Source organism: Nannobrachium achirus, assembly GCF_963921795.1.
Source record: "Nannobrachium achirus genome assembly, chromosome: 11".
Taxonomy (NCBI): Eukaryota; Metazoa; Chordata; class Actinopteri; order Myctophiformes; family Myctophidae; genus Nannobrachium; species Nannobrachium achirus.
In genome coordinates, this window is record NC_137820.1 from 46,816,454 (window position 1) to 46,837,225 (window position 20,772).

The window sequence follows — 20,772 nt, forward strand, 5'->3', positions numbered from 1 at the left end:
AAGGGATAGGGGTTTAAGTCAGTAGTGATTTACTGTGTTACCTTGTGTGATTTATTGACCCCTGTAGTAACTCTTGAGGACTCTGAGCAACCCCCTGTTGAAGACCCCTGCCTATATTATCCTGGCTTAAATAATAAATATTTTCTTTTCTGGATTCTGGCTAAAAAGTGTATTTTAGACATGAGGTGGGGGGCTCTAGCTGGGTGTTCCCACTATATTGGGCATTCAGCTGCTCCCTAAAACAGTCTGTTTCGTTGAGTACACGTCAAAGTGTAGTTTTATTTATTAACAGGGGAGAGGCTGAGCAGTGAGCACATAACGTTAACGACCAGAGCTCCAGTTTGTTTGGCTAACGTGAAGGCTAGGCTACGCTAACTGGCTAACAGCAACAGTCAGTGCTTGAGATTTGAATGTGCTGCGGGTGATATGCAAATGCTTTATCATAACGTGCACAAAACCGTGCTTTTATTGTCCACGCTCCGCTCCAGATTTAAAGCAATCGATTGCTTTTTAAATGTAAACGTCGCATGATCCACACATGTAAGCGTGCCGGGCTGGTAACAGGTCTGTCCCCCTCTCGGCTCCCGGCCGTTAGACAGCCTTCAGCACAGCCACAGCGCAGCGCAGCTGAATCTGATCCAGTCAACGGCCGCGTCATAACTGTGCGCAAGTTGCTGCGCTGACAGACCTACAAGCCATATTGCATCTCTGGTTGATATGGGTGGATAGCTTGTAGATCTGTTCTTTTTGTGCAGGGAAGGTCCCGGATCCTTGATTCCAAATCGAATAGGTGGCGGATCCAATCAAATAGGTCCCGGTCCGTAAAAGCAAGGTAGCGGAACAAGATCCGGCTTGTTCCGGCACAAATTAAGCACTGCTTATTATTATTAAGAGTGGGAACGGTCTGTAAGGATTCAGAAAAAAACACAGAACCATAAATTTCTCTTCAAAGTTGAGTTATGGTGTTATTTTTTATTTATTACGTCGCTTGCCTTTATGTTGCCAGTAATGCAATTTAATATGTTGTATTGGACAGCGGGGATGTATCTTTTCCCGTTTTATGTTGGCAGTGAAAATCAGTCAGCCCGTTCTTCTCAGTGTCTGAAATGTATTTCTGACGTTTACTTTGTAATCTTCCCAACACACTATGTCAGTTCTGTCATGGTTCTTGGGTCAGACAGCTTCTTCATATCGTATCTGTCGGGTGGAAACCTCATATGTCCAAAACAGTTACTTCTCAGGAATCGAATTGAAAAATTGAAGTACCAGATCGACAAGCTCGAAACGCGTTGCATCACGCCTCGTTTTGGGCTTGCGTATCTGCTACTTTTCATGCTTTTGTGTTACACTAGTACTATGAAGTACTATGAAGGGCGTTATTTTCCAAAAAACACAAACAGTTAAAATATCGTCGCTGTCGGGCAGAAACCTTGTATCTCCAAGTTTCAAATTTGTAATTTTTCTCACGAAGTAAAGCCCTGCTTCATCATACAAGGCCGTCGCGCAAAAGTAGTGAAAACAGCAGATCTACAAGCACACAACGGCGTTGTGTGCTTATAGATCGGCTGTTTAGTCTAGTTTAAATCATTTTTAAAATGATAAATACAAAACAACGGTTTTGGATATACAAGATTTCCACCCGACAACGACGATACAGAGATGGGAGGTTTCTGCCTGACAGCAACGATATGAGATAAAGAATGTTCTGCTGTCAACACACATGTTTACCGTTTCGTAGTGTACTAGACACATCCGCCATGACAGCTCGTAGAGCCTTTTACACTGATGGGCGTCCGACAGCAGCATCATTCCTAGACAGTTGGAGGAGTGGAGGTTCTTCTCCAGGAACTCGGCGGCGGCGTCTCTGATGTCGTGGAACTGCAACATGTCCCCCGCCTCCAGTAACGACTCTGCGTTCTCCTCGTTGATGATGACTCGGGAGGAATACGCAAAGTCCAGCAGAAGCTCCAACACCTGTGAGGGGTGATTCGAGGGCTTACAGTTAGATTGAGTCATCAAAACATAATCCTATGTTACAATCGCCTTGTGGGTGGACGGATAAAGTGTACATGTCCAGACGGAGACATGATGTGCCATTTCACATACTAAGACCTTCTGTTGCAATAAGAGGGGAAAGGTAGTGGAGCACACAGGCAGTTAAAGTATTTTTATTGCAGGTGCAGACTAACATTTCGATTATTACATCTTCATCAGATGACAAGTGAGGAAGATGTAATAATCAAAACCTGCAATAAAAAGGCTTTATGTGCTACTTCCACTACTTTCTCTTGTCGTTGGCAGACTGTCAGCTTTAGAAGCAGACACCACACACTTGCTCCTTATGTGGGCCTTCTAACAAGCTGCAGCATATTTACTGTGACTGCACATCCTTACACTAGCTTCTCAAAAGCTCATTTTCTTTTCTTTTTGGTATGACAAGTGGGTATATACTACTTATATTCTGATAACAGCAGGATCTGTTTGCACCACTGCCAACATGTACTGTTGTTGTTAGTGGGAATAAACACAGAAGCACCCGGGAACAAAATAGTGGTTGACTATTTCACGGGAAGAGGCTTTTCCCACACATAATACATGCATTTTCCATTGCAAGAATTGGTATTATTTATGTTAACTAGATATACTAAATAAAATAAAAAACAGTTTTGCAAAAGAACCGGGGTAGTTTATTAAGTTCTGTGAAAAAGGCTGCATTTCACCTCTAAACCAACATGTGTCGCCCATGAGCGCTCGATCGACTGCTACTAACCCAGGTGGGGGTAGAAGAAGAGACCAGGTGCCACAACAGCAAACAGAAGTAGAAGAAGAAGTAGAAAAAAAGACAACAAAAAACACGATGGATAAAGCCAACACTAAAAGCCAACACAACAGTGAGTAGACCTGACCGGAATGCCAGTATGCCACCTATAAAAAGACCGCCGCCAAAAGGGACAAGCCGTGAACATTTTGGCTTCTCCGGCTCCACCGCTGCTCCTGGACCTGAGGCTGCAATAGAGGAGGAGTCGGACTTTAACAATAACTTTTGGATGGCTCAGGCCGCGCTCACACATGTGCGTCACGCATCGAATCTTATCGCCTGAGAATGGCCACTGGGGGCGCCGTACTAATGCATTGTCAATGCAAGGTTGTTTGGTTTTGTGTCCCTGGCTCAACCGCAGCCTGTCTTTTGGCCAAGAGACACGGCAACGACAAAACACCAAACAACCTTCCATTGACAATGCATTAGTACGGCGCTCCCAGTGGCCATTCTCAGACGATAAGGAGAAGATGTTTCACGCATATGTCTGTGGTGCGCCTCAGAGCTCAGATGGAGGAGTTGGGAAAGCAAGGAATGGACTGGAGCAAATGGTGAGTTAATATATGAACAGAAATGACTGCCTGGAGTTGTCAACATAGCCAATGTGAAGCGCCAAAGACACCCGAATTAATATTGTGAAAAGAAAAATACATAGGAAATATAGGAAAATACACGTTTTTGGCCGACTTTATACCCGTAAATAAAAAACCCTGGTTCGAACCCTGGTTAAGAGTTAAAGAGTTATAGGTCAAAACATAAAGCAACCTGTTATTGTGCCAACATGAGGCAATTTGGAAAATGTGTGTATGTGTGGGGAGGGGGGTTCTTTCTGGCCTACTGGGAGTGTGATGCAATGCTTCACTCAGGATCAGTCCAGCAGTGCTGAACATTGAGAGACAGACAGACACACGTGCACACGAACAGACAGGGGTGAAAACACAATCTTCAGCCATCCGGCCTGACAGACATAATAACTGTTCATTTTAAAAGCCAAACATATCAATGCAAACAATGTTAACAGTGATGAGATATGAGAGACGTCGTGCATAAAATACATCGGTTTTGTTTTTCAGTGAAGTATTTCCGACGGTGGAGCAATGACAGAAATATTAGCTTGCCATTTACGTCAAACGTTTTAGAAAACCTTTTAGACCTTTTAGTCATTTTTTAAGATCGAAATCCAATGGAAAGTTACTTTGCTAATATCGTTGTTGGGATTTTCCTTAGAAAGCAGAGTGCATTCAGCATTTCTAAAACCACAGAAATGACTCACATGGATGACAAGTCAATAAAAACATTTCAGCAAAAGAGCCTCTTAACAGGATGGAAATGTTTATATGGCCACAGAGGAAATATTATGTTCTTAAGCATTAGGATAATGCTTTAGATTAATTATACCACTATACAATCAATTGACATCATACAAACACATAGCCTCTCTCACTCTCTCACTGTTTTTGTGACTGGGAGAATGACGGTGTTAAAGAAAAAGACTTAGCGCTGCCTAGGTCAATACATGTTTAGGGTGAACTTTAATAACTCACGATATAGAACATATTGAATTTGACTCATGGTCAACTTCAATATGTTGACCATTTTCCAAAGAATACCACAATTTGACTGGCAAAACCAATCGGCTCCACGGCTCAGCCAAGCTATGCGTCACTATTGTGCCACACTATACCAGTTGTAATTATATGAGGTTGTTTTTGGAGCGGTGAAAGCGCTCCCAATAAACAGGTATATCCGTGGGTATGTCCGTGGGTGGCTGGGTGGGTGGCTGGCTGGCCGTGTCCGTAGCCTGGCAATACCTTGAGTGGCCACACACAACACACTAGTTAAAGGAGGGGCGCTGTTTTGTGCATGCCAGGCACACTCACCACTCACTCACAGGCACAGTTTACACTCACTCACTCACTCACATGGGGTACAGCTGCTCAAATTCACCGCTCCACTTCGAACCGAGGTTTGATTTTCTAAACACACACTGTAAATGGAGATCCCTGTGCAGGCATCATAAACTAGCCTCTGAATGAATACTACAAGTGGGTATTGCATAACCAGCGGATATGGCCTGCATCATTAGGAGTAGCATATTACCTCAGGGTGTATGCTGTCTCTGAAGTTCACCTCGCTGTCCAGACTTTCCCTCAGTCCTCCACTGAACATGGCTTCAAAATACCGACTACATGCTGCTAGGACCGCCCTGGAACAAAGATAGAGGACACTTTCAGTCAGTCGGTGTCATAAAGCAGTGGCTCTCTGCTTGTGGTCCCCACTTGATTGTAGGGGGGGGGGTCCGGATGACAGTAAATGTAAGGACTTTTATGACATTTTCAATACCTTTAAAAAAAGTAAGAAAATAGAAAAGAGCATTTCTGCTTCAAAGGTAATCACCAAACTACACTATAAAAACAGACAAACATTGGCCAAATTGTCCAATAATAAAGAGGCAACATGTTTGAAAATAGGTGTTTCAGAAAACTGTTAGGAGACATTTTACATAAATCTGAAAAGTCAACTCATGACTAGAAACACCTGATCAAACCTGGCTGCTCTCCTTGCTGTGCTTCCCATATAGTGAAGGTCAAACAAGATATAGCATAATGATTTGTCAACTCTGTGGCAACTCTGCTCAACCTGGAGCAGGTACCTGTCCTGAGGTGAGCACATGCATGATGGTCAGGGTTGCCATGTCCGCTTATTAAGCGACTTTGGTTTTGTTTTGCTGCACAGTTGTGCTTGTAAATATTGGTAGTTAATGGTTGTGGTTTCTGAAGTGTAGTTGCTTATTTGGGATTACTTCCTAAATGTTGTTAAAACCAGTGGCTCTCAACCATTTCCATGTCAAGGACCCCCATGTTAATATGTATTTGTCCACGGACACCCATCTGAAAATATTTCATGCCAGAGACCGGCCCGTACCAGATTTGTGTTGTTAAAATGCTTCAACAATGCTCACAACATGTCAACGTGTTGTTAGCTTGTAGATTGGCTATTTTTAAATAGCACTGTAGGTTTAAAGTGCTCATGTGGCCTATGGGTTGCTTCTTTTGGCCTTGTTTTCATAGACCTGGTTGTTGCTTTCTCTCACAAAATATGACAACACTGATGATGGCTTCACAAGTTCAACGCAGCTCGTCTCTCTGTCTGCCAAACTGCCTGCAGCACCTTGCCTGCCTCACTGGAATGGTGTCTGACTGAGTATAGTTGGCCGTTGGCACTAACTGCCTGAAAAGGCCTGAATGCAGCTTTGGGAGTGCTAAGTTGTCCCTGCTCTGACCTGCTTGTACAAAAAAAAAAGACCCCCAAAAAGGATGTGATTATTACAAAAATCCATTATTAATTCATGGATTCCATTGACCTACCATCTAAAGTTAGTCCTGTGCTAGCGATTTCATTTCACTTTGAGTTTTAAAATTGAAATGGTATCACACATAGGGATATACACCACCACCAGAAGTTTCCGCGAAGCACGGACGCTCTGAAAAATGATCAAGCGATAGAGCGGATGTGACGCCTCCTCCCCACTTCCATTTCGCCTTTACAGTCGCGCAAATTTATCCGAATATGAATCAAAATCATCTAATCATATATAAAGTAGCTTGCTGCTTAGCAGAATGGAAATTAAAACTAATTTAAAGATATTTTGAGGTATATTTTCGTGAAGGGAACAGATGACTGACAGTCTCGGCTTTCGGGAGGTGTAGTTCCAGACTCTACAGGTATATCGCATTCGGAGATAGTGGAATAGTTGTCTAGTTGGCTACGCGAGACTAACCACCAGACACATTTTGAACTGGACTCCGTTGAAGGCGTCTTGAGGTCTTACCTGTGACACGGGAAGGAGCGCTCCCCAGCCCACAGCGTGACGTCGGTGAACATGCACTGTTTCCTCAGCGTGTTCAGGTGTGTCAGAACGCTGTCGGGGTGCGAGGGCTTGTGGAAAAGAGAGATGTTCATAGAACCGGTGCTGGTGCGCGATTTGCGGTTCTCGTGCACGCTCACCGACATGGCAGCTTCGTTTGGCACCTCCAGGGAATCACTGGGACTGATCTCGCCCACTAGAGGGAGGAAGGAGAAGAAAAGGAAATACATTTTTTTTTTTTTTTATTATTTTTTTTTTGGCACTATAGGGAGTTGTAGCTTCGGTTGTAGTTAGACTTTTCTCAACTCTCAATATACTACCCTGCTAAAGACTCCCACTCGAAACCACAATGCTACAGACTCCCACTCTAAACTACACTGATACAGATTGAGTCCCACGCTAAACTCATATGACCTTTACAGTTTACCATGGTAATGGTAATACATCAGGAAACTGAAGAAAACAAAAACAAAACAATGCCTCTCCTAAGTTATACCATCACCTTACACAACGACAGTAGCTGGAGTAGCAGTGACATAACTTCATAACCTTTTAGTCCATCAATTACAAACACAAGTACGGTAATAACTAGAACCAGTAAGACTCCCTAATCGGGAGATAAGCGACCGTCAGGTCGCATAAACAAACTTTAGAAGGCAATGGTAACCAATCAGGAGGGAATATGGGAAATGGGACAGATCCATGTTGATGACATGACTACATGTTGATGACATGACTACATGAGATACTGTGTACCGCTTTGCATGATTTTAGGGCAAAATCTGTAGGAGCAGTGTCCAAAAATGTGTTTTGCAAGAATGGGCCTCATGGTGGCGCTAGAAGAGGGCCATGTGAGAAATGAGTCATTATTAATACCAAATGCAGTGCAAAAATTAAAGCAAGCTGTGTGGCAAAATACAATTTGGTAATTTCAAAGAAAAGTTGTTTATCGGTAAGGTATCTGGTAGGAACAATCCAATCGATCATCTATGATCAGATGGTATCTAAGGACACTGTCTGGCACCTGTCTTCAGACTAACCTCCCCCTTCATTAACATTACATCCTTTCAATTATGATGAAGACAACACACACAAGCCCAGGGATTGACTTGTGAGACTAAATGCTGCCTTGTTTCTCTACTCAGAATAGTGAGACTCGTGAGACTTTAGTAGAACAGGAAAAAGATCAAAGCGGTGCCCAGAGAAGCAGCTTCAATGCTCTCACTCTGTTCTTTAAAATCAAGCCCCCAGTCTCTTGTCTCTTCCAGCTTCAGCTCTCTCTGGCTCTTCTGTCCTTTCATCTCAAGCCTCAGTCTCCCTCCTCGCTTCCAGTCTATTCTTTCCATATCCATCTCTGTCGGGCGGAAACCTCAAATTTCCAAAACGGTAACTTTTCAAGATTCAAATTCAAAAGTAACCAGTTTTCGATCTTGTAGATCTGCTATTTTTGATACTTTAGTGTGACGCTGTAGAATGATCAAGTAGGGTGTTCATTTACAAAATAATAAACACACACACACGTTAGAATATGGAGATAAGAGGTTTCTGCAGGACAACAACAATTATCTTTTTCTTGTCATCTTCTATTTTCCACCTCCTCATGAGTCATGTCATATTTTTTGTCTTCCCTCTCTAGACTAGTAAGAATTTCTTGGTTTCTTTACTTTCTTGTCCCTTTCCTATTATGTTTTCCATTTTCCATCTTCTGATCTTTTTTTCCCCCCCAGAGCTGTAAACCTGGTAACTTAGCATGTTTTTTCCTGCCATCTCTCCCTCTTATCTTTCTGTCTCCCTCTGCGATCAGAATAGCTGCTGGTCACGTTAGGACACATTATACAGGACTGGTAACCATGAATTATTAATCAGAGGAAAGCTGGAACACATCGAAATAGGATAAAATGGCACAACTTCATTTGGTGGACAGACACTATAGATGCCAAGTTCTAACTTTGTAGATCATGGTTTAAGTATGATAGTGGAAACAATATAGCCTAATCAATAACAAACTGCATTGACTGGTAACCAGACCGCTCACCCCAAAAAACACTTGTCCTCGTTTTTTTCCCCCTGCGGTTTGGATTAAGGTTAGGTTTAGGCATAGTTTTACTGAAGTTACGTTGGCAACCGTTCCGAGGTCACCGGATTTGACGAGGGAAGAGCTTGTTTTGGGGGGCGAGCGTTCTTGTATTCTATTGACTTAGACCGTTAGTCTGGGCTCACTGGACAAGGTTACTTTGTACACCATTATTCCTTTGTGTGTTTCTTTAATCCAGTCCAGATTGTTTATTTTTCAATCTTGCAAAAAAAAAAAAAAAAAAAAAAAAAGAAGGTTGGCAAGCTGAATTTGTGTGGGTGGGTATGTAACTTTTCTTAACAGTTTGCATCTGACAGTAAGTTTCACATTTCATTTTGTATTCTGTCGTTCTGCCAAACAGCTTTCAGTACTTATTTTATTTTTTCTCTTGGTTTTCTCTTGGAGTCATGCTAAGCAGCATTCCATGACCATCGTCCCGTTGCATTTTCCACAGCATGTCACTCAACCCTAAAACCGTTCTCATTTCCAAATTTCTTTCAAGAAAGACAAACACGAGTTTGTGTCTTTTTTGTGTGTGTGGCAAAGATCACATTATGGTGTCTCACCACCACTAAATGAATATGAACATTTGCTTTCAATCTCCAGGACTGTTAGACAGCTGCTCATATCATATTCCTTCATAATATATTCATTTGTTTTGCCACAGAGCTTTCATTTTGGAGGCATGTCAGGCCATTAGAGAACACCAATAGACACTCCACATCTCATTCATTACACACATTATTGGATTAGGTCAGTTGTGTGGGATGTAATGTTTGGCTACTGACTCGACTAGGGTGATTCCGGTTCCTGAATGATTCCCTCTTAATGGTCCAATTCCTTAACCATTCCCTTTAACAGTTCCTATAGGGGGTTCCAAATGAACCCTTATAGGTCTGTAACTCTGAGAGTGTACCGGTCCATTTGGTTCCATTTGTACACTCTCAGAGTTATGGTGGTTCCTTGAAATTTAGAAGTTTGAGAATCACTAGCATGGCGATTTGGACTAGATGGAGAAAAGGTTGCATAGAGCCAACTCATGTCCAGTCGTGTATGACGGACAAATTCACGATAAATTCTCCACAATATGATTATTGTGAGCAATTAACAATAATAACGATTATCCGTCCTTTCCCTACAGCAACATTTGGCTGTTGAGGACAAAAAAACAACTTTCAAAATGTGAAGCTATCTCTTCAAGAAACTCCTTGCATGCACTAATCCTAGACCGCCCAATTGAGATGGCCGAACATATTGGTACCCTTGCATTTTATTAACATAATGCTTAATGTTCCCTGAGGAATGTATGAATTCAAATATATTTTACACATTCCTGTCTTTGTTTTGTAGTGGAACAAACTACAATACTTAGCAGAATTATTCTACAAAAATAACCTAAAATAGCTTGTCCACAATTACCGTACCCTTTTCGAAGTTGTGGTGATACTTTAAGCAGACTATTGGGTTAAAGCAGGCTACAGGTGTTCTCAATCTTATAATCACTCATCAAGCAGCCAGTTTATTAAAGGGGGAAATGACTCACTCTGTTGTTTTGTGCCACTGTGAATCACACTGAAATGGAAAACAGAAGGAAAACCAGAGAGTGGCCATGCAGTGACGAGATGAGAAAAAAAGGCAGGCTACTAAGCCTGACATGGTCAATGTAAGCAACAAGACTATCTCCAAAAGAGTGATGTTTTCGTGACCACTGCCAGTATTAAGGGGGAGCGCTTCGCTGTTACTACGTGTCATCTTTTCGACACCCAACCCAAACCCTTACCCTAACCCTAACCTCTGTGGGGTGAGTCGCTAACCCTCTCGACGCTCCTTGGTCGAAATGACGGTCGTTTGAAAGAACGAGAGTTCCACGTATTAAGGCGCTGAAGGCCCATGAGACTGCAGGCTGCAGCCAACCTCTCTGGACATGACTGCAAGAGTAAAGTTGACCCAAGATCTGTCAGAAAGATATTGAACGGTCAAAAAGAAGCAAGACAAACTGCAAAAAGCTCTGTGTTTTCCACACTTATGCTTCACATGCATGGGCGAGCCTCCCAGGTATATTTACAGCTGCCAACATAAATGGTATATTTGGAGACCCATCTACGTCATGATCCAAGGAATCCAGATTGATTTATTTGAAAACACAGAGGAGTCTGTCACTATGGGGCTGAGAAATGGACCCACGAACAACAGGAAAGGGCCCTGGATGGAGTCAACACAAGAATGCTACGAATACTGTAGTAGGGCTGTCACCATTATGACATTTTACTTGACGACTAATTGTTGCTCAAATAATTGTGAGTAACAATTTTATTGCATTTCTTCTGTCATTGGACAGTGGAACATTATGAATAGAAATACATTTTCTCTTTGGCTTTTAGGCTTCGTAAACAAAAGGTGTACTGGGCAGATATGATAAATAACTTAAATCATTTGTAGATCTGTTTTTTCCACTATTTTTGAGAATGTTTGGAAATATATGAAACATTTTCAAAATGGAAATTATGCCAAAAAGATTGCGATTATCTCAAATAATTGCACTTAGGTGATTATGTAATAATTGTGACAGGCCTAATTGGAGTTAACACAAGAATGCTACACATAGGTGTCGAATAGGTGTCACATGGTGCCACATCATAAATATCAACCTCTACGAGGACCTACCACCATGTCATAGACAACATCAGAGAGAGAGAAGAATGAGGCTGGCTTCGCACTGCATGAGGCATCCGGACGGAACTGGTGGCATTGAAGCAAACGAACACTGTGGAAGCCAACCCAGGGCACAGCCAGAGAAGGAAAGAGGCGCACCACCTTATGTAGGTGATGCATTGCGAGCGACAGAAGAGCCAACGTTGCACAGCTCAAGACACTTGGCGCTTGACGTGGGAGATCGTGGAAGGCAGAGATTCAAGAGCCCCAATTTGGTGTTGGCTATATCGCAATCTCGCATTGAAGCACATCGATTTGAAAAATCAGGAGTGGTGGTGTGTCTGCCTTGGCTTGGCCTACTACGAGTACGCCTGAAAAGTCTTGATGCTGAACGGTCCAGGAGATTAGCTACATAGAGACAGAGAGAAAAACACAAACAGGGGCGACAACATAATCTCCACCCTCCTGGACTTGCGCCCTGGCAACTGGCATAGATCAAGTGGTTCCCAAACTTTTTAACTCGAGACCCAAAAGAGAAATTAGATGTTTTCCCGGGACCCAACTAGTGAAAGCTTGTGGATCTGCTATTTTCACTACTTCTTAATTATATATATAATATATTTTAATTTATGGAATTTCTTAGATGTGTTTGTTTTAATATGTATTAAGAATATATTTCAATTTTTTGGTGGGGGGAGGGGAAAATCATTTGGGGGAAAAAAATGAGTAATTGAGTATGGGAAATGTTCAGACACGATTTCCAATATGCGTATACGGTATAAAACGTATTGTTTATGAGAATGCTACATTGTGACACCCAGCATTTACCTGCTTCCCTGTCTATAATTTAACCCCAGCATCTGTATTGTGCGGAAAGCTTTCACAGACAATAGCACATCGACGAGCTTGTGAGCTTGCCAAGCTGTTATTTTCAGCTGAAGCTTTCCCCACAATATCAGAAAACGAATATAGAGCCCTGTGGGACTCCACTCAACCATATGGGGTTTAAATTGTTAAAGCTAAGTGTAAGAGCTATTCTGTTAATTGATGACGTATTCACGTTGGCTTGTGGTCTGTATCCTGTTTGACTGTCTCTATTTGTTTTATTGTATTTGTATGCCAAAAGTTATAGGACTTATACAGATAATAAATATTAATTATCAACTATATGGACCCGTTTGGACATCAGTCTTATTGAGCAGCACATGTCTTCACTTTCCCCCTGGCCATCAGCAACCAGTAGAGCTTTAAGTATTGGACTTGGGCACTGCACCAAGTGTGTGTTTTTAGGTCAAAACTGAGCTGAGAGACGGATTGAAAGGCATGTGTATGTCTGTGAATATGGGTAAAAAAGCGAGCAGAGAGCTGTTGCCATGTGTACAGCCAATAAAGAAACGTGTGGCCTGACAAACAAGGCCATCTTTGTACACATCTGTTACTTGTCACATGTAATCAACAGTGTTTGTGCCAGCAGGTCATGGATGAAAACACACCCCACTTCAAAAAAGAAACCTGACTGGAGTGGACATTGCCAAAATGCATGTTATTGACAAGACCCGGGCCTTCTGGGGGAATATAGGCTTACTCTGGACAGATGAAAAACTATTGGAGCTTTTTGGTAATTCACACACAGACTCATCATGTTCACAAGAGACAAAAAGAAGCATTAAAAGAAAAGACCACCATGCCTATTGTGGTGCATAATCTGCATAAAAAACAATCTACGACAGCTGTCCCGGAAAAGACATGCTGTGATTGGCCAGTAGTCGAAAACATCATTTACGATTTGGTCCCTATCAGGGCATTACTCGGACAGCGCCGAGTCAGCTGAAGCAGACTTCGCGACGTTCGGCACGGCTACTCTCGGCTGTGCCTCTCGAGGATCAAGTTTGCTTCAGACAGCGCGCCTCCGCCACATACAAAAACTATACTCTGTGAAGAAAATGAGGTAGAAACAGCCAGTTCCTGTTCTTTCATTTCAACCAATCAGAAGAAGGTATGGGCAGTCCGTGGCAAAATAAAACACTGTCGTAGCCGGTAAATACGCTACCGTGGTGTCTCCATGCCTAACATGGAGGAGGCTCAGGCTTGGTGATATTTTGGGCATCTAGACAGGACAAAACAAAATCAGAAGACTTATCAAGGCATTTTGGCACAGTGTCAGAAAGCTGTGTCTTAGCCACCAGCAGGACCCTAAACATAGCAGAATAGGCAAAGAGAGTTGGTGTAGAGGGAGAAAAAAAGAGTGGGCTGAGCAAAGACCCCTGGAGGATGACTATATAGGGTTAAGAAGTCTAACAAGTGGCAAAGTTACCGTTCTATTCAATGTTTAAGAAAGAATGATGGATACCACATACTTCTGTCAGTTTAAACATAATTCATGAGTTAAAAAGAAGGGGGGAAACTAAGTCTTGGAAGGGTACCAATATGTTCAGCCACAGGTCATCCCAGTCGGGAGGAACTGAAGCTGATGTTAAGAATAGCAGTGGGAGTAAATCCAGAATGATATTAGAATGGTAAAGCCCATACCCAACCCCCCACTGAAACACTGCACTCCCACAAGAAACTCTGAGATGAGGTTGTTGTCGTACGCCTCTTTTAATGAATGGATGAACGTTTGTATGTGCTGTGTGCCGCGGGACACAAACAAACCACTACAAAGAGATCAGAAGAAACCCCTGTTTCAGCAGCTTCACTGCTCTGTGTGTGTGTGTGTGTGTGTGTGTGTGTGTGTGTGTGTGTGTGTGTGTGTGTGTGTGTGTGTGTGTGTGTGTGTGTGTGTGTGTGTGTGTGTGTGTGTGTGTGTGTGTGTGTGTGTGTGTGTGTGTGTGTGTGTGTGTGTGTGTGTGTGTGTGTGTGTGCGTGCACACGTGTGTGAGCGTGGGGAGAGGGGGTGACATGTCTGCACTCTGCATGCGTCTGTCTGGATGTGCTGACATGCAGTTTTGGGGCCATGGCTGCTTGTTCGGGGTCAGCTGTGTGTGTTAGTGCGTGTGCGTGCGCGCGCGCGTGTGTGTGTGTGTGTGTGTGTGTGTGTGTGTGTTTTACAGATCACAATGCAGGCTTGACAGGAACCACAATGTTGGGGGTGGGGCGGGACAAAAGCACACACACACACACACACACACACACACACACACACACACACACACACACACACACACACTAGGGATGGGAAGATAATCGCTATTATCGTTTATTGTGATAAAAAAGCACACTCTCAATAATCGTATCGCAGTGATTTTAATTCCTCGTGAAATTGTCCTCCGTCATACAGTAGGGCGAATAGCTTTTTTTGAGCTGCAAATTCAGTACCACTTAAACCGTCTAGACTCGTCAAACGGACCAGTAAAGAGAGCATTTGGCAACGCTCTTACACATCGATTTGCCAAAAATAGCAGATCTACAAGCTCAACGCGTTGTGAACTTGTAGATTGGAATTTTTTGGCAAATGTTCCCCAGAACAGGGATGCCGGGGATTCAAGTGGTTATCAAAAGTGGTATTTTAAGTTTTGAGCACATTTAGTTTATCGCTTTTACTATCGTTAATCGCAATAGCCTACTTTTTGCCACAAATGATTGTGACGTGTAATTTTCATATCGTCCCATTCCTAAACACGCACGCACACACCACATCACACACAAACAAACTGATCTGTGTGGAGTGTTGAAAGGCTGTACGACAGACCAAATACTGTATATGTTTATGGCAACAAGCTGTGTGTGTGTGTGTGTGTGTGTGTGTGTGTGTGTGTGTGTACGCGCGTGTGTGTGTGTGTGTACTTGGTGCTGCGCTGTCATGGTGTAAGAGGGCTGGGGCAACTGGCGAAGGGGTTTGAAATCACAGAAACACGGCAAATCTTGCAGGGAAGTAAAACAAAGGAACACGAGAGAAGGGAGGGGTGGCAGCAGCAGCAGCAGCAGAGACGGAGGGAGGGAGGGGGCTTCATTCCAGTGGCAGCAGGCTCACGTTCACGGACAGACCGCTGATGGGAGGGATGGAGCGAGGGAGAGAGCGAGGGAGAGAGGGAGGGGAAAAGACAGGCATAAGAGGAGGAGGAGGAGGAGGACTTCTCAGGGTTGGGGGCTTTCATTCCGATGGCAGGCTAACTTACGGCGACAAAGACTGCTGACCCAGGCACACGCACTGACAGTCAGGAGGTGGGGGGGGCTCTGCATCCCCGCACAGCTATAGACACAAACATATTACAGTCCACACGTTAATAATGTACATACTGGTAGTATACGTCAGCAGCAAGCAGTGGTGGAAAACATACTCATATCAGTATCAATACTGCATTATAGAAGTGCTCTGTTACAAGCTGGGCAGGAATTTCAGGGAGGCCATGGCTGCCGTTGCCCCTCAGTTTGGCCTTGTGCCCGTGAAACCAATGGCATGGCCTGAGGCCACAGTGGTCTTATTAAATGCCCCAGCTGACTGTACCACTTTCTCCTCTGTCTCTTTCTTGTAGACAGTAGACACCGGTTCCTCGGGTTCCGGATTCCATAACCCTAGCCATGATGCTCTCCACACAGCCTCAAGTGTTCTATCATCTTTTATACATAGTACATACCCTAGAGCAAAACGTTTTCAGGCCAAGGACCCCTTAGCTGAGAGATCACGGACCCCCACAACCTGTTCATAGATTCCATATAGTTTCATTGTTTGACAGCACAATCATCAGTGTATTTTAGATTCATGTCAATTTGTGTTTTCAGATATTTAACCACCTGAACCGCCAATACTTATTTAAACTTGACCTTTCACTCTGTACTTAGTCTGTTCTTTTCCCCCTCTACACTAAACCCCTTTGCCTAATCTGGCATTGTGAGCTTGTAGATCGGCTATTTTTGGCTAAAGTACTCTGGAGGAAAACACACAAAGATTTAGAGGACCCCCTGTAGTAACGCCCTGTGGAAGACCCCTGCCCTAGAGTTTAGACTAACTGTTTTCATATCATACTGTGAATCAAACACTGAGATATCAAGGTTTGATGAAGAAGAGCTAATTTGCTCTGGTTGCACACGTTGCTAAGCGACTAATAGCCATTTTGTTATATATAATTATAATGTAACACCTCTCTTAGTCAGTCAAAATGCTTGATCAGCACGATCAATATAAAGTGGTTGTATAAAGTGGACTATCTTACATAGACATACCATCATGATCTTCTATCATGATGGTATGTCAACAAACTAACTAATTCATTAAGCTAATCCATCTCAAAAAGAGTATAGTTTTAGACCGTTCCCAAGCTATAGCCGATATACCGGAATGTCATTTATTGAAAATCCAGTTAATTGATTTATTATAAAATGTACATTTGGCTACATAGAAATAACACAGCAGACAATAATCCATTGTAAATCATGCATTTTTGTATGAATTAACCATTAACTTATTTATTTTATTATTATTATTTTATGAGCATCCCTATACCTAAAGGAGATTTACAGAGGTAGTAGACATTCTCCATGGAAGGTATAATATCTTCACACCACCCAGCTCTAGTGTAAGAGCATTCATCCAGACACTCTTACCTTAATAGCCTCTGAGGCCGACTAGCAAGGAAAATAACTACCGTATGTACTGTACTGCAGCAAGTACTTACAGTATATACTTAACTTTTTTAATAAAGCTCAAGGCTAATGTGAAACAATATTTTCTCCAGTCTAATTAGAAGGCCAAAGAACATTGATACAAAAATACAGAATCCTCAGTGGAATAACATAATAGTTCATGGATGTCTTTAAGGCTGATGTACACCGTACATGTAGCCTCCGATAATGATGGGAGAGAGAGTGCCTCCCAGGATCATTCGAAGGCCAGCATACCCATAAGGTTTAGAACCAGTAGCTGAAGCCTGATTTCTACTTTATACGCTGGTGTTGCATGCCGTAAATAGTAGGGGTGCAACGATACATTTTAACAGCGATACTATTTAGCAAACTATTTAGCAAAGAATGAAATCTGTGTAAAATGTGTAAAAGATCTATTATTATGGAAGTAAACACTGTGATTATCTAGCAAATACATCAACGTTATATTTCAACGCATATGGACAAACCCACCTTGACGATATAGTAGATCATTACTATGTAGATCGTTACTATATTGTTAAGGCCCTATCAAAGTACAGTCTGCGGTGATAAATCCAAGCAGATAGGAAGTATTTGGCAGCTTTTCAGGCTGAAAAACACAAAGTGACATGAATCCAAAATACACTGATAATCTTGCTGTCAAACAATGAAACATCTATGAAAAGCTTGTGGGGGTCCCTGCATCATCTCTCTCTCAACTAAGGGGTCCTTGGCCTGAAAATATTGAAGACCCCTGATTTAGGCTATACCCGTCAGGAATGTTGTTATAGAATAGAACAGGACCTCCAAATGATGATGACTAAGTGCCACATCAAAGTGTTAGCCCCGTGGTGCGAGTTCGAGTCCCATTCCCGACGATCTTTACTGCTTGTCTCTTCCCCTGCTCTCTCTCCGTTTCCTGTCCATCTCCACCCCCCCCCCCCCCCCCTCCCCCAAGAAAAAATAACCACCACGTTCAGCCCCAACTGACAAATAGAGTGTAGACAAATCTACAGCAGCCACAGACATCTAGCAGCCACAGATGCAATTTAGCAGCATTTGGGCTGATACTACGTATAGCTGCTGGAAATTCCCTAGGGATGGGCAACAAACATGCGGTGGAGGCCACGATGACAAATGGAAAGTTGAACACCAATAGCCACATTCACAACGTTGTACATTGTAGGACATATCAGGACATTATAGCCAAGGTAGCTGGCACAGTACTATAGCCAGACTACCAGCCCTGTCAAAAAATGTTAACCCATTAAAAGGGCTAGGATTATTGAATGCTTTAACTATTGAAAAATAGCAGATATACAAGCTCACAGCGCGGCGCCGAGTGCCGCGCTGCAAGCTTGTAGATCTGCTATTTTTGAAAAAGTTGTGAAAATGTGTGCAAATCTTTGAATATTTGTATTTTTAAAGCGAACGTCTGTAACTCAAATTTTGCTTCTGGGTGGTCCCTGGAACTAAATATTTCATGGGAGTCAGTGGCCAAATACATATCATTTTGGGGGTCCTTCACATGTAAAGGTTTGAGAACCACTGACATAGTAGTCTCTCAAGAACAGACTAACTGAGCTCCAGTTGAGTGACCTTTTCTTTGACGACGTTAAGCCAGATTGCTGACATAGAAACATAGGTTTTTCAAAAAACCTTAGAAGGATTCAAAAGACACTTATAGAATCGGGTCAAAATTCAAATGTTCACGATTTTTCAAAAATAGCAGATTTACAAGCTCGCTGTGAGCTTGTATATCTGCTATTTTTTAATAGTTAAAGCATAAAATAATAATACACCATAATGTGTACCCGTTCTGAATGGATTAAGACCTGTTACCTATAAATTGTTGTACCTTTCAAGCTGGGAACACCTCCGTGTCATTTAGTTGTTGCTACAGTATACTGTACAGTATCCCTGTTGTCAGGCAGAGACCTCTCTCTACTCCATATTCAAACTTGTGTTTTTTCATAAATTAAATTAAACTTAATCATACTACAGCGTCACACAAAAGCATCAAAAGTAGCTCGAAACGGTGCCTAAGCTTAACCGCACGCGTAGCCACGTAGTCGGAGTATTGGGATGCCGGACTTGTCGGGCAGTCCCCGCTCGAAACTTCTACTTTTTTCTTTTTTTATTTGAATCCTGAAAAGTCACAGTTTTGGACATGTGAGGTTTCCACCCGACAAGAGTTTTTCAGAACTAACATCTACAGTACAAGCAGGCCACACACACACACACACACACACACACACACACACACACACACACACACACACACACACACACACACACACACACACACACACACACACACACACACACACACACACACACACACACACACACACACACACACACACACACACGTTGTTGCCCAGGCTACTGGGAGAGTTGACATGCACTGTGTGACACAGAGACAGAGAATTAGCCACCTACTGTAGCTGCCACCTACAGTGTAAATTCTCTTTCCCTCCTGTCTGTCTGTCTCTCTCTCTCTCTTTGTCTCTCACGCACGCGCGCACACATACACAATACACATACACGCACGCACGCACGCACGCACGCACGCACGCACGCACGCACGCACGCACGCACGCACGCACGCACGCACGCACGCACGCACGCACGCACGCACGCACGCACGCACGCACGCACGCACGCACACACACACACACACACACACACACACACACACACACACACACACACACACACACACACACACACACACACACACACACACACACACACACACACACAATCCACTCTCTCCTGTCTCTGGCTAGCTCACTTCGCCAGTGGAATATCAACACAGAAAGTGAATAGACTTGGGACTCCTGTATAGAAAGAGACTGGTGTGTATGTGTGAGTGTAGTTGAATGAACCCTTGCCTTGTATTGAGACTGGTAGTCAGTCAGCCTGCCTAACTTATTTACCCGCTGGGAGCATAGCTGCACCGCTGGCCTGGTTGCCTAGTGCCACTACCGTGTGTGTGTGTAAATGAGAGTGAGTAAGAGAGTGAGTATGCACATAGACACATTCGTGTGGAAGAAGGGGCCCTATTTTAGGAGAATTAGGAGCGTGCGACGTGCGTGCGTGTGTGTGAAGAGAATGAATAGAGGTGCGTGAAAGCCTTCCTGCACTTCAGCTGCACTTTTGATTACAACTTAGACTAGAGGAAGCCTTTCTGACCAAAGTGCTAAAATGTCAGCAGCTAGAGCAGACCATCTCACAGTTAGGCTACAGATGTAAACTTTTAGTTTATCTTTGGTAGCTAGGGTGCACGTGCACAAGTTGGTTGTGAGAGCCTCCAAGAGGAGGGCCAACCAGTTTGCAAGGTACTGCTCAGTATCAGCTATTCATGGGTTTCACTTGTAGTCCTACAGGAGAGTATTTTTTGCAGGTAGTTCAGTCTTGAGTGTATCAAAGATGCACCTCGGTTAAGGTGGAGACAACCTCCCGTTGGCACGACCAGGGTAAAATTCACCAGCTTAGCATTTCACCAGGTTAGCGTTCACCAGTGTCGGAAGGTTAGCATTTCACCAGGTTAGGATTCACCAGCGTTAGTTTTACTGAGGTTAGGGTTAAGGTTAGGTTTATGTGTATCTCCGTCCGGCGTCCCCCCGACTTTCGGCACCTCCGCAAAGCCAATCACAAGCTTCCGCTGCCTTAACCCAGTTGCTTTTTTGATACACTCGGACTGAAAGCCCTGCAAAAAAACACTCTCCTGTAGTCCTACAGCGGCCATTTTGAGGACCAACACGGGTGTTCTGA

The 20,772-nt window shown here is 43.2% G+C and overlaps 1 protein-coding gene across 5 annotated transcripts in view; it reads right to left on the reverse strand.

Moving 5' to 3' along the window:
• enc2 (ectodermal-neural cortex 2) overlaps window positions 1–20,772 on the reverse strand; it is a 73,581-nt gene that overhangs the window by 46,978 nt on the left and 5,831 nt on the right. For 3 of the 5 annotated variants that reach the window (XM_080736046.1, XM_080736047.1, XM_080736048.1), the window contains exons 2-5: window positions 15,528–15,601; window positions 6,651–6,882; window positions 4,919–5,024; window positions 1,729–1,974 (exon numbers count right to left, since the gene is read on the reverse strand). In XM_080736046.1, the coding sequence (XP_080592172.1) occupies window positions 1,729–1,974; window positions 4,919–5,024; window positions 6,651–6,882; window positions 15,528–15,591 (648 nt within the window). In that variant the 5' untranslated portion in view covers window positions 15,592–15,601. The remainder of the gene's footprint in view (window positions 1–1,728; window positions 1,975–4,918; window positions 5,025–6,650; window positions 6,883–15,527; window positions 15,602–20,772) is intronic. The other 2 variants (XM_080736049.1, XM_080736050.1) reach the window with 1 other exon arrangement.